A 13,693-nucleotide genomic window follows, 5' to 3' on the forward strand; every position below is an offset into this window, starting at 1 on the left:
AATTGATAAGATCAAAAGAGTCCAATCCTCATTTGCATCTCGCTACCCTAAATCTTATGTTTGTTTATAATACTTATTAGTCACATTTCCAGTGTGGTCAAGACAACAAACATATGAATAGATAGCATAGCATCGTGTTAAAAGCATGTTCTACAACCTGGTAGTTCCTGGTGCAAAGATCTGCTCAGCTGTGAACTCACTTGGTAGCTCTACGCAAACAATCATCTTTCAAACTCTCTTCACCCATCTCTGATGATGAGAGTAGAAAGGAACATCAGAAGCTGCCTTATACCAAGTCTGACCCTTGGTCCATCTAGCCCAGTATTGACTGGCAGCAGTGGCTCTCCAGGGTTTCAGGCAGGATTTTTTCTTAGCCTTACAAGGAGTTGCCAGAGATTCAACCTGGCACCTTCTGCATGCAGTGCATGTGCTCTACTACTGAGCTACAGGTGCTCAACAATAACACGGGCCTACCTTACAGAGTTGTTGTAAGGGTTTCTGAGACAAAGTATCTGAATCACTTAGGGGGAGTGCTTTATAAACATTCTACTGTAATGTTTTGCACTAGACATATGGGGAGGCTTCATCAAGGGAAGTGGTGAGTGCTTATACAATCAAATGCTGGTATTCTGTATTAATTTCATACTTTCCAGGCACAGCGCACTGGGTCTGGGATAATCTCATCCACAAGCCACCTTCAGTTGAATGACAGCTTCATAAAAGCACAGGAGAACTTCCCAGTGGATTGTACCCTCAACCACAAGAATCGATGTAGGGGCATCATTTCAAACGTTGGTTCATTTCAGTGCTGCTTTGTTACTTGCAATGACGCTATACAGAGCACACTCTTTAAAGCGACTAGGCTTCAGAAACAACAACAAAAGCCCAAACTTTCAATAACATTAAACAAGTATAAACCTAGGCTTATGAGTAGTAAGGCTACTAAGAAGATTAAAATGAAGTATATGGGTGTAATTAATAATAGACTCCCAGTAAGGGTCTACTGACCACATCACTTGGGATATGCACGCTTTTGGGGAGAATGCAGAATGCAAGCAACGAAAAGGCTTCATTGTCTGAAGAGGGCATTGGTTGTTGCCTCAGAATTTGGAGTGAAAAATTTGGAACAGGGCAGGGGGAGAATCTGTGAAGCAATATTTGTGGTGTAAAATCTGAGGATATGACATCTGCAGAGGTTGGCCCAACATGGGATTTGTAAGTGAAGTTTGCTAGAGGCAAATCTGATTTAAAAAAGGAATTGATTGCAGATCTAGCTAGCTAGAGCCTAGATCTCTAGATCTCTCAAGAGTTCCACCCGTTACTTTCAGGGGCTCCACGGATGGCATGGGAGCTGCTGCTGAGCCATAACAGTCCCCCAAATTGTGTCAACAAGAAGTGTGTTGTTGAGACAACTCAAAAAAGGAGAGGAATCTCTGAAGTGTTGAGAAATGCTTTATTTCCCCCCAGCTCAAAAATAAATTCATTAAGAAGATCCCCAAAGATGCTGAGGCCTCTAATGTGCTGGTGGGAGAAGTGGATTTCCTGGACAAGCCATTTGTGGCCTTCATCCGGCTCATTCAGTCAACCATGCTGGGCGGAGTGACGGAAGTGCCTGTCCCAACAAGGTAGGTGGATGATAAAAGAAAGGGTGTGTGTGTGTGTCTCCCCCACCCCAATTAACAGCAGAGGAAACAGGTGGGCTAAGTACAAGGCCCTCTTGCCCATCATATGTTTTCCATTTGGACATGATCCCATGGAAGTGCATGCATGGCGATGATACTTGGAAAGTGTATCTGTCCCCTGATGGCTCTATAGGCCTCATTTTGGCACTATGATAAATGATTACATGTTACACACAACAAATTCGCCCACGTAAACACATTAATGTTTTGTTAGAATTCACTTCAACAGCATTCTTAATGCTGTTTGATATCTTTGACTGTGAGCCCCCCAAATATCCCAAATCTGTGCTGAGCCAAGGGCAAGACCTACACTACTGCTTTAGAGTGGTATTGAAGTGCACTGAAAACTGCTGGGGCACATTAAACATTCGATATACCGTTTTTGTAGTGTTCTCTCCTGCTTTTATTCCACATTATCCAATATACCACAAGCAATGTCATTGTGTGTCCTATGAGGTATAAATGCACAAGAGGGATATAGCATTAATGTGGGTCATAATGATAAGATACAAGGTGTAGATCTGGCCAGGATGTTTAATTCCATGACTAATTGAAAGCCCACCAAATATGTACATTTAGCAGAGAAACTACCCATCAGGAATTGTTGCTTTTTCAGAACCACAGGAACTAGAAACTTTCTGTCTGTTGTAAAATTAAATCTCAGTCAGTTGGTGTATTGATTGAGGAGATCCTATATTACACACAATAGTCATTTCTGCATGGTAAGATCATTATACAGGCTGGCTTATTGTACTTATAAAACACTGAGATTATGATTCTAAGTACACTTACACAGCAGTATTGCATTGAATTTGGCAGAATTTAGATATATATAACGGTCACAATCTGACAAGTCAGATCATGAGATTTTCTACAAGAAGCTATTAATTGGCTTTTAATCTGCTGTATCTACTTTCGGTTTCATCACAAAAATTGAGATCCCAGCATTACATAAGGAGCGTTTCCTTTCCTGATTTTATAGTACATAACCTCTATGTGGCACTGTGGTATAGCAGAATAGCACAAATACACAAGTAGAAACAGTGGTTTCTCTTGCTTTCACAATTAAATGCTACATTTTCCCTGCCCTAAAAAAACTCACAAAAAGTGCTGATTAGACACAGAAGCAAAACTGGAAGGTCATGACATCGTCTAAAGAACCCATAAACAACTGTGAGTAGGGAATGGTGAGTGCACGATAAATGCCTCGGGTAGAAAAGTCCTGTGGCTATCTGCACAATATGATGTTGATGTTAGCTATGGAAACAGAAATTACCCCGAGGAGTTCATAGATTTTTCCTCCCCTAGGATTTCTAAGACAGAAACCTCAGAAAGAAGGAATACTCAGAAACACTTTTGATCTGGGAGAGCACAGTGAGACAGCTTCTAAATCACCTTCGATACTTTATGAGGTTGCTTTCTTTTACCAGGTTCCTCTTTATCCTCCTGGGTCCCACTGGAAAAGCAAAATCCTACAATGAAATTGGTAGATCCATCGCCACGCTCATGGTAGATGATGTAAGTGGATGTCACATGTCTGCCTAAATGCCTCCTTTAGTATTTTCTGGAGATGCCTCCGCAGGGCCAAAATTGTCCTTGCAATAACATAACCCAGCATAGAAAGGCATATTCTGTACCATATGCAGAAATGTTGAACCAAATGTTGCTTAAAATATTCTTTTGTATCCATTGGTATGATTGTATCCCCCTTCCCAAATACTTGCACCAGCTTCCTGTCACTCAGAGCTTCAGCATCAGCATTTCCTAGTCCCTTTTTTAAAGCCCTTGCTTTTAATGTGACAGTTATGTATTTGGAGTGGAGAGCCAGTTTAAATGAAAGAAATTGGCAACAAACTGGGCTAGAGTGTGGGAGACTGTTGTTTCCCAGCTAATGATTTGTCTGAATAATCCCTCTGTCTTTTTGTCTTTTTTACTTTCAGCTCTTCAGTGATGTTGCCTACAAAGCCAGAGACAGAGATGATCTGATAGCAGGAATAGATGAGTTTTTGGATGAAGTCATCGTTCTTCCACCTGGAGAGTGGGATCCAAACATTAGGATAGAGCCACCCAAGAAAGTGCCGTCTGCAGAGAAGAGGTACAGGCAAGCGCTTGGCCCTCTTTGGTCACCAAGTGGTTCAATGAAGGGCATACCTTTTTATGTTATTCTTGATGTTTTATGTTTTGTGTTTGTTTGTGTGTTTGTTTGTTTTTATATAAGCCATTCTGAAAGTTCTAAGACCGAAGAAAGAGTTAACAGATGTATGCATGTCGACATTATATATATATATATATATATATATATATAATAAAAATTAATAGATGAATTAGATAAATTACATTTTAATTCAGTCAACTTTACTAGATTTTTATCAAAAACAAATTCAAACAAAATTTGCTCAACAAATTGGTAAAAATACAAACAGACAATTCAAAAAATACAAACACCTACAAAACATATAGGCTGCAATCGTACGCACTTACTTCTGAGTAAACATGCATAGGACCATGCTAATAGAAACATTAAATTCAACAACAAACATAATGTGACCATTACAATCAATATATCTTTAGGTTGATAATTTATTATATACCAACAAAGGCTGTATCTGTTTTCAAACTATTTTCTCTTACATACATTGTCAATATTTCCAGTTTGTCTACATTCCATATTTTATTTAATCATTCCATCTTAGAATATAATTAATTAGTCTTCCATTAGTAAGTTATTAATCATTAGCATATGTTATGTATACATGTAAATCACCTAATAAACTCAGACTCCAGGTTCAATGATAAACAAGATCAAATAATTTCATTAATTTATCCAAAAAGCTTCAGTCATAATTACTTAACCAAGAAGCTTTATTAATTCAGCAATTTCAAGAAATACACTGAAAGTTATCAACCGCTCTCCCACATAACCATCATTAGAGGAATTCAAAGAATTGGGTCCAGATTTGTGCTGGATCAACTGCACTAAGAGAAGTGGACTTCTCTGCCCCCTTTTTCCCACGAAAGCCCCTCCAGCCCCCCCAAAATACTACACAAATAGGGTAGTTAGAATAACCATTGGAGTATAATGTCATTGGCCATCTTATACCTTTATTATTTATCATGTAATGTACCTTAATTGAAAATAACCGAAACCAAGGGCACCTCCTAACCACATATATCTCACAAAATATTATGATGTCTGTATTGCATATCATCCACTGGAGAAGGAAATGGCAACACACTCCAGTATTCTTGCCAAGAAAACCCCATGGAACGTCCCCTTCATGGATCACTGCCTTGTTGTGGCGAAGGGGCTTGCATAACTCAGTGAAGCCATAAGCTATGCCATGCAGGGCCACCCAAGACGGACAGGTCATGGCAGAGAGTTCTGACAAAATGTGGTCCACTGGAGAAGGAAATGGCAACCCACTCCAGGATTCTTGCCAAGAAAACCCCATGGAACGTAACACAAGGCTAAAAGAGATTACACCGGAAGATGAGCCCCTCAGGTCGGAAGGTGTCCAATATACTACTGGGGAAGAGCAGAGGGTATTTCCAAGTAGCGCCAGAAAGAGTGAAGCGGCTGGGCCAAAGCCGAAAGGACACTCAGCTGTGGATGTGTGTGGTGGTGAAAAGAAAATCCGATGCTGTAAAGAACAATTTTGTTTAGGAACCTGGAATGTCAGATCAATGAATCAAGGTAAGTTGGAGGTGGTCAAACATGAGATGGCAAGATTGAACATCGACATCTTGGGAATCAGCGAACTAAAATGGACAGGCATGGGCGAATTTAATTCAGGTGACCATCATATCTACTATTGTGGGCAAGAATCCCTTAGAAGAAATGGAGTAGCACTCATAGTCAACAAAAGGGTGGGAAAGCAGTACTGGGGTACAATCTCAAAAATGATAGAATGATCTCAGTACGAATCCAAGGCAAACCATTCAACATCACAGTAATTCAAGTCTATGCCCCAAACACTGAGGCTGAAGAAGCTGAGGTTGATCGGTTCTATGAAGACCTACAACACCTTCTAGAACTAACACCAAAAAAAGATGTCCTCTTCATCATAGGGGATTGGAATGCTAAAGTAGGAAGTCAAGAAATCACCGGGATAACAGGCAAGCATGGCCTTGGTGTACAAAATGAAGCAGGACAAAGTCTAATAGAGTTTTGCCAAGAGAACATGCTGATCATAGCAAACACTCTTTTCCAACAGCACTAGAGGCGACTCTACACATGGACATCACCAGGTGGTCAATATCGAAATCAGATTGATTATGTCCTTTGCAGCCAAAGATGGAGAAGCTCTATACAGTCAGTCAAAACAAGACCTGGAGCTAACTGTGGCTCAGATCATGAGCTTCTTGTTGCAAAATTTCGGCTTAAATTGAAGAATGTAGGGAAAACCACTAAACCATTCAGGTATGACCTAAATCATATCCCTTATGAATACACAGTGGAGGTGAGGAATAGATTTCAGGGATTAGACCTGATAGACAGAGTGCCTGAGGAACTATGGACGGAGGTCCGTAACATGGTTCAGGAGGCAGCAACGAAATCCATCCCAAAGAAAAAGAAATGCAAGAAAGCCAAGTGGCTGTCTGATGAGGCTTTACAAGTAGCTGAGGAAAGAAGGGAAGCGAAAAGCAAGGGAGAAAGGGGAAGATATATCCAACTGAATGCAGAGTTCCAGAGAATAGCAAGGAGAGACAAGAAGGCCTTCTTAAATGAACAATGCAAAGAAATCGAGGAAAACAACAGAATGGGAAAGACTAGAGATCTCTTCAAGAAAATCGGAGATCTCAAGGGAACGTTTTGTGCAAAGACGGGCATGATCAAGGACAAAGAATGCAGGGACCTAAAAGAACAGATGAGATTAAGAAGAGGTGGAAAGAATACACAGAAGAACTATACAGGAAAGATCTGAATGTCCCTGATAGCCATGATAGTGCGTTCACTGAACTTGAGCCGGACATCCTAGAAAGTGAAGTCAAGTGGGCCTTAGGAAGCATTACTAACAACAAAGCTAGCGGAGATGACAGTATTCCAGCTGAGCTATTTAAAATCCTAAAAGATGATGCTGTTAAAGTGCTGCATTCAATAAGCCAACAAATTTGGAACACTCAACAATGGCCGCAAGACTGGAAAAGGTCAGTTTACATTCCAATTCCAAAGAAGGGCAACGCCAAAGAGTGTTCAAACTACCGCACAATTGCGCTCATTTCACATGCCAGCAAGGTGATGCTCAAAATCCTACAAGCTAGGCTTCAGCAGTATGCGAACCGAGAACTACCGGAAGTACAACCTGGGTTTCGAAGAGGCAGAGGAGCTAGAGATCAAATCGCCAACATTCGCTGCATCATGGAGAAAGCAAGAGAATTCCAGAAAAACGTCTATTTCTGCTTCATTGACTATGCTAAAGCCTTTGATTGTGTGGATCACAACAAACTGTGGCAAATTCTTAAAGTGATGGGAGTACCAGACCACCTTACCTGTCTCCTGAGAAACCTGTACGAGGGTCAAGAAGCAACAATAAGAACCAGACATGGAACAACCGATTGGTTCAAAATTGGGAAAGGAGTACGACAAGGCTGCATATTGTCACCCTGCTTATTTAACTTATATGCAGAGTACATCATGAGAAATGCTGGGTTGGATGAATCAGAGGTCGGAATTAAGATTGCTGGGAGAATTATCAACAACCTCCGATATGCAGACGATACCACTCTAATGGCAGAAAGCGAAGAGGATCTCAAGAGCCTCTTGCTGTGAGGGTGAAAGAGGAGAGTGCAAAAGCTGGTTTGAAACTCAACATTAAAAAAACGAAGATCATGGCATCTGGCCCCATCACTTCCTGGCATAGAGAAGGGGAAGAAATGGAAGCAGTGACAGATTTTACTTTCTTGGGCTCCAAGATCACTGCAGACGGTGACTGTAGCCATGAAATTAAAAGACGCTTGCTCCTTGGGAGGAAAGCTATGGCCAACCTAGACAGCATAGTAAGAAGCAGAGACATCACCTTGCCGACAAAGGTCCACATAATCAAAGCTATGGTTTTCCCAGTAGTAATGTATGGCTGTAAGAGCTGGACTATAAGGAAGGCTGAGTGCAGAAGAATTGATGCTTTCGAACTGTGGTGCTGGAGAAGACTCTTACGAGTCCCCTGGACTGCAAGGAGGTCAAATCAGTCCATCCTAAAGGAAATCAACCCTGAGTGCTCAAGCTCAAATATTTTGGCCACCTAATGCGAAGAGAAAACTCTCTGGAAAAGACCCTGATGCTGGGAAAGACTGAAGGCAAAAGGAGAAGGGGACGGCAGAGGATGAGATGGTTAGATAGCATCTGAATATGAACTTGAGCACACTCCGGGAGAGAGCGCAGGACAGGAAGGCCTGGCGTGCTATGGTCCATGGGGTCACGAAGAGTCGGACACGACTGAACGACTGAACAACAACAACAATTGCATATCAACTGATTGTGCGAGCTACAATCATACTATTTCCATAATTACAGTAACCCTACTTAGAAACATTCTTCATTATATACAAATGCAAAGACAAACCTGAAATTCTCTGAGATAATTTCCTACATAATATATTCCATACTTTTATTACTGATTTAATACATGGATTTTTAATCTATGATTTAATTTTACCTCTATACTACCGTGTTCTTGTTGTTCAGTCGTTAAGTCGTGTCCAACTCTTCGTGACCCCATGGACCATAGCACTATACTACTGTGGGAGATATTAAAAGGGGAATCAAGATTCTACTTGTAAATAACTAAGATTTTCCATCATTTTCTGAAATCCACAATATACAACAAAGAATAACAATAAGTTGCACAATTTGTAAAAGATAATCCACCATCTTCACAGGGTTTGGGTGGGGGGGTAAAGTTTTCATTGAACACCAGATGCTTTTGTGTTTCATAAAACTCACTCAACATCCTTTGCCGTGTTAATGTTTTGGTCGATTATCTAAATGGGTACATACGTTGCATATGAAGGCTACAATCCTAAACGCACTTACTAGGGAGTAACACTCATTGAACAGAGTGGAACCTACTGCGATTGTATGGCGTGTGTGCAATGTGGATGGTTCATGTGGAATTCAGTTCATGATTAAGTTTTCTTGAGCCAATTCTTTTGGATGATTTGAATTATATGCTATCTTCTTTGTATAACGTGAATCTGATTCTCTGTTCATGTATAATATAATATATTAATTGCACTTTGGTATATTTATAATAAGCAAAGTTTATCTGAGAATGTCGCTTGTTTGAATTGCATTTATCTTTGCCCATGAGTAAGAGTGCATGGCTAAATTATCTTGGGATGCTCTGAAAATCCTCAGGCATCTATGATCATGTAAACAAAGGCCTGCAGAGTGGGCTATGCAATATTGCACTCAAAACACTAGGTTTACTAACCATCCCTGCCATTTGTTCCCTAGAAAATGTGGGTTTTCACTGAGTGAAGCAGGACAGATGAATGGCACAGCTGGTGGTGCAGGAGGAGGCAGTGGCAGCGGGGGAGGTGGGGGTGGCAGTGAAGATAAAGAGATGCCAGCTGTACATGAAATTGGGGAGGAGCTTGTCTGGACTGGAAGGTAAGCAAAATCTCTGTATACAGCAAGCAATATGGAAGAAAGGGAACCTGCTGTTGGGGTGGAGGGGAAGCATTAAATACAGTTATGCAACTGAAGTTTAAGAATGTCCATTCCTGGGAAATCCATTTCCTTTTTGGCTCAATGGAATTCCACGGCATGTACAACTTGCTTTGCATTTACGAACCAAGCTGTGGGCTGTTCCCTGAACTCTGGGAATTTTTTTGCAATTTGGGGTGTGGGGGGGAGATTCCTCAATTTGCACAACTTACGGCTGCATTTGTGCAAACTATGCAAATGTGGCTGTAATTTGTGCAAATGTGGCTGTGATTTGTACAAATTGCTCAGAAATTTGCACAAATTCCAGAACTTTAAAAAAATGCACAAAATTCCCAGAAAAAACACAAACTGGCCCAATGCATTGCAGATTAAGTTGGTCCTCACAGCAGGAACTGAAACAAAGTCTGGGGGCTGAGCTTAGGAAAACTCATCTAACTCTACCACCCCCCAAATGGACATCCATACTGAAGACAGATTCCCAAAATAAAAATGAATCTATGTTTTGGGGGCGGGGAATGTGGCACTATACTTCTAAGACTGTTGGCCAAACTAGATGTACGGCCACAGATCTGTGTGTTTAAGACCTGCTCCAATGTAAAAAGAAAAAGTAAATCTGATTTTAAAGAGCAACATGGCCATAGAGGAGGAGATGCTAAACCTTCCCCTGTCTGGTCTTACCCTTCTGCAATCTGTCATCTAAGCTAGGCTCCCAACTATTATTTTCTAGCCATGTTCTTTTCCAGAATAGGAGCCAGGCAAGAGGGGGGGAAATCACCTGACGGAATAGACTGTAGGGAAGCAATCCACACTCCTCACCCTTTTTGACCTCTGCCCTGTGCTTTCTACGTGACTGAGGCATCATGTCTAGTTTGGCCCTGTATTGCTTTAGACCTGGGGAACATATCTATGAAAGCTACCCAAATAAAATTAAAATAAAAAACGCCTAAGCCCAGGGAGAGTTAGCATGTCAGACCTTCTATCTGACGTGTTCTTTTCTATCTGCCTGTACTTGTTGACACGGGGGAAATTTCAAAAAGGCAGTCCCTCGCCTGGTGGTACAAGACCCAGGACGGCAAGATACGTTTGCAAATAAAGATGTGTGCAATGTCTGGGGAAATCGGAGAAGGCAGAAGGGGAGCAAAGTATGAATAGCTCTTTGTGCCACCCCATGGCCAGCAGAAGCAGAATACATGAAGGGAAACAGGAAATCTGTACAAAGTAATTTGTGTTGCATAATATGTTCACACCACAGAATTTGACCGTTCTGGACAGATAATGTGTATTCCTTTTTGCGCCAAGTGTTCACAGCGCTGCCTGTTACCTTTTCCAGGTTTTGCGGCGGCCTGTATTTGGACATCAAGCGGAAGCTGCCCTGGTTCCCCAGTGATTTCTATGAGGGATTTCATATCCAGTCAATCTCTGCCATCCTCTTCATCTACCTTGGCTGCATCACAAATGCCATCACATTTGGCGGGTTGCTGGGTGACGCTACAGAAAACTACCAGGCAAGTGTGAGCTAGAATGGAGGCGTGAGGAACAGACGGGGCTGCGGCATGGCAGGAGGCGGGCTCTGCCTGGAAGCTTTGGGCTCCCAAGATGTGTGGGAGGTGGGTTTTGATGGGCCTGCACACGGTTAGCAGCTACGCTGAGTTCCAAGCTGGGCGTCTGCTGCAGTTTGTCTGTAATTTTCCAGTCCAAAAAACCCACCCATCACCCATCCTACCTCGGTCTTTAGTGAAGGTGGAGACCAATATGATATAAATGGAGGGTTCCCTTCAGCCATGCTCCTCCCAGCTTCACAATCTGAATGATAGATGTACATACCTACAAATCAAATGGTACGTCAGCTGCCAGCCTCGTTTCTTTCTCCCTGCTTCCAGCAAGCTCTCTGCCTTTCTAAGATGATTCTTAAGGTGCCACATGTACATTTGGCTCCACGTGGACACACATAATTTCAGAAGCAAGCCTGCTTTGAAAGCACCCTCGCGACACCTCTGAGGCACCGCTCTCTGCTAACCTGGACGAGGCTCAGAGGGAATGCATCTTTCCTGTCTAAGCAGCAGCCAAACTTGTGCAATCATAAAGCATATTCTCTTTTGTCTCGGAGCAAGGCTGTGTACACCACTGATTGGCTGGCCTTTGTGTCAGCCACGAAGCCTCCCTCCCACCCCAAGGAGTTGTCAAAGTGTAAAATCACTGTGGGAAAAAGTTGGTGGAAATAACGATACAGCACTGAAGAAACATTTGAGCAGCTAGATATGCAGGTGCTTTCAGAAAAACAACAACCACCTGAAGCGTTGCAGGGTAGGGCTAAGGATAACCAGCTTTCATTCTGGAGCCAAGTGGAGGAGACCCTGCAGGGAGAAGCAGAATTTGCACCATAGCAAAACAATGGCAATAAAACCCCAATGCCTCTGTACCCTCTCCTGTTCTATGTATCTCTATGCAACTTTTATCCATTAAACTTACATTTGTCACCTTATCCTTGGTCGCCTTGGTGGATGATATGAGGAGGGCTCTGGATAGGGGTGAATGCTCCTTCCTTGTTCTCCTCGACCTCTCAGCGGCTTTTGATACCATTGACCACGGTATCCTCCTGGACCGCCTGGAGGGGTTGGGCATTGGAGACACTGTATTGCGGTGGTTCCGGTCCTTCCTCTCCGGCAGGTACCAGAGGGTAGCACTGGGAGAGGAGGTTTCGGACCCGTGGCCACTTACTTGTGGGGTGCCACAGGGTTCCATCCTCTCCCTGATGCTATTTAACATCTATGTGAAGCCACTGGGGGCTATCATCAGGAGGTTTGGGGTGCAGTGTCATCAATATGTGGATGACACGCAGCTCTACCTCTCGTTCAAATCTTCACCAAGGTTGGCCATAGAATCCCTGTCCAAATGTCTGGAGACGGTGAGTGGCTGGATGGGGAGGAATAAGCTGAAGCTGAACCCTGACAAGACCGAGGTACTTTTGGTGGGAGACAAGAGGAGGCTGGGGGATGTTGACCTGGTGTTGAATGGGGTACGGCTACCCTTGAAAGACCAGGTCCGCAGCCTGGGGGTCATTTTGGACTCCCAGCTGTCCATGGAGGCTCAGGTGTCAGCTGTGAGCCGGACAGCGCTGTATCAACTCCATCTGATACGGCGGCTGCGCCCCTTCCTTCCCGACCATCTGCTCCCATCGGTAGGACATGCCCAGGTCTCCTCTCGTTTAGACTACTGTAATGCGCTCTACGTGGGGTTACCCTTTAAGACGGTTCGGAAGCTGCAGCTGGTAAAGAACGCGGCAGCTCGCCTGATTAAAGGCAGCCACCGGCGAGATCACATCACTCCAGTGCTGAAGGAGTTGCACTGGTTACCAGTTGTTTTCCGGGCCAAATTCAAGGTGTTGGTTTTGACCTTTAAAACCCTATATGGTTCCGGCCCAGCCAATCTTAAGGAGCGCCTCCAGCAACACCAGACAGGCCGCTTAACAAGATCAGCCTCGGATGGCCTTCTCTCTGTCCCATCAGCCAGGACAGCTAGACTGGTGGGGACGAGGGAGAGGGCCTTCTCTGTGGTGGCCCCCACTCTGTGGAACTCCCTCCCTAGGGAACTCCGTCATGCCCCCTCTTTAATGAGCTTCCGTCGTGCATTAAAAACGTGGTTGTTCAGGCAGGCATTTGGGGTGGGTTAGGGTATTTTAAAAAAAATGTTTATGGTAAAATTTTATTGTTTTAAATTGTTTTATGGTGGGTTGTACATCGCCCAGAGTGGCTGGGTGACCAGTCAGATGGGCGATTAATAAATTTAATAAATAAATAAATAAATAATCAATTTTTAATAGGTAACATTTTTTAAAGGTAACAGTAAGTCTAGGGATGAGGGGGAGGGGTTTCTTTGTGACAACCAAGTGCTCCCCCCGCAACCAACACTACACAGACAGTTTCTGCAGAACATTTTTGGAACATTTTTTACAGAGTTCAAACCTAGAGAGGAAAATAACATTTGGACCAAACACCGTTGAAGGCATTTCCAGATCAGACTTTCGCTTTCAGCCATGGAACTGAGATCCGAGAACTATATGAAGAGCATTCCCTTTCCTGCTTTTGTGCTTCATAACCTCTAGGTGGCACTGTGGTATAGAGGACTAGCACAAAGTGAAAAAAGTGGTTTCTTTAGCTTTCACAATTAAATTCTGCATTTTCCCTGCTCTAAAAACACTCCCTGTAATTGCTGGTTAGATAAAGAAGCAAAATTGGAGCATCAGGACATCGTCAAAAGAACCCATAAACAACCGTGAGTAGGGAATGACGAGCACACGATAAATGCCTTATGTAGAAAAAGCCTAACACATTTATTCTGGCAGAAG

The 13,693-nt window shown here is 43.0% G+C and overlaps 2 protein-coding genes across 2 annotated transcripts in view; one reads left to right on the top strand and one right to left on the bottom strand.

Moving 5' to 3' along the window:
* LOC146340798 (uncharacterized) overlaps window positions 1–13,693 on the bottom strand; it is an 815,287-nt gene that overhangs the window by 587,245 nt on the left and 214,349 nt on the right. The window lies entirely within an intron of this gene.
* The window catches only part of SLC4A5 (solute carrier family 4 member 5), a 125,382-nt gene that overhangs the window by 58,877 nt on the left and 52,812 nt on the right, over window positions 1–13,693 (top strand). The window contains exons 7-11 of the mRNA XM_084807035.1: window positions 1,468–1,625; window positions 3,113–3,200; window positions 3,623–3,777; window positions 9,136–9,291; window positions 10,679–10,853. Of these exons, the coding sequence (XP_084663161.1) occupies window positions 1,468–1,625; window positions 3,113–3,200; window positions 3,623–3,777; window positions 9,136–9,291; window positions 10,679–10,853 (732 nt within the window). The remainder of the gene's footprint in view (window positions 1–1,467; window positions 1,626–3,112; window positions 3,201–3,622; window positions 3,778–9,135; window positions 9,292–10,678; window positions 10,854–13,693) is intronic.

The sequence above is a fragment of the Heloderma suspectum genome, chromosome 6 (genome assembly GCF_057233095.1).
Source record: "Heloderma suspectum isolate Gila_16-S chromosome 6, 16-S_ref, whole genome shotgun sequence".
NCBI classification, from domain to species: Eukaryota; Metazoa; Chordata; class Lepidosauria; order Squamata; family Helodermatidae; genus Heloderma; species Heloderma suspectum.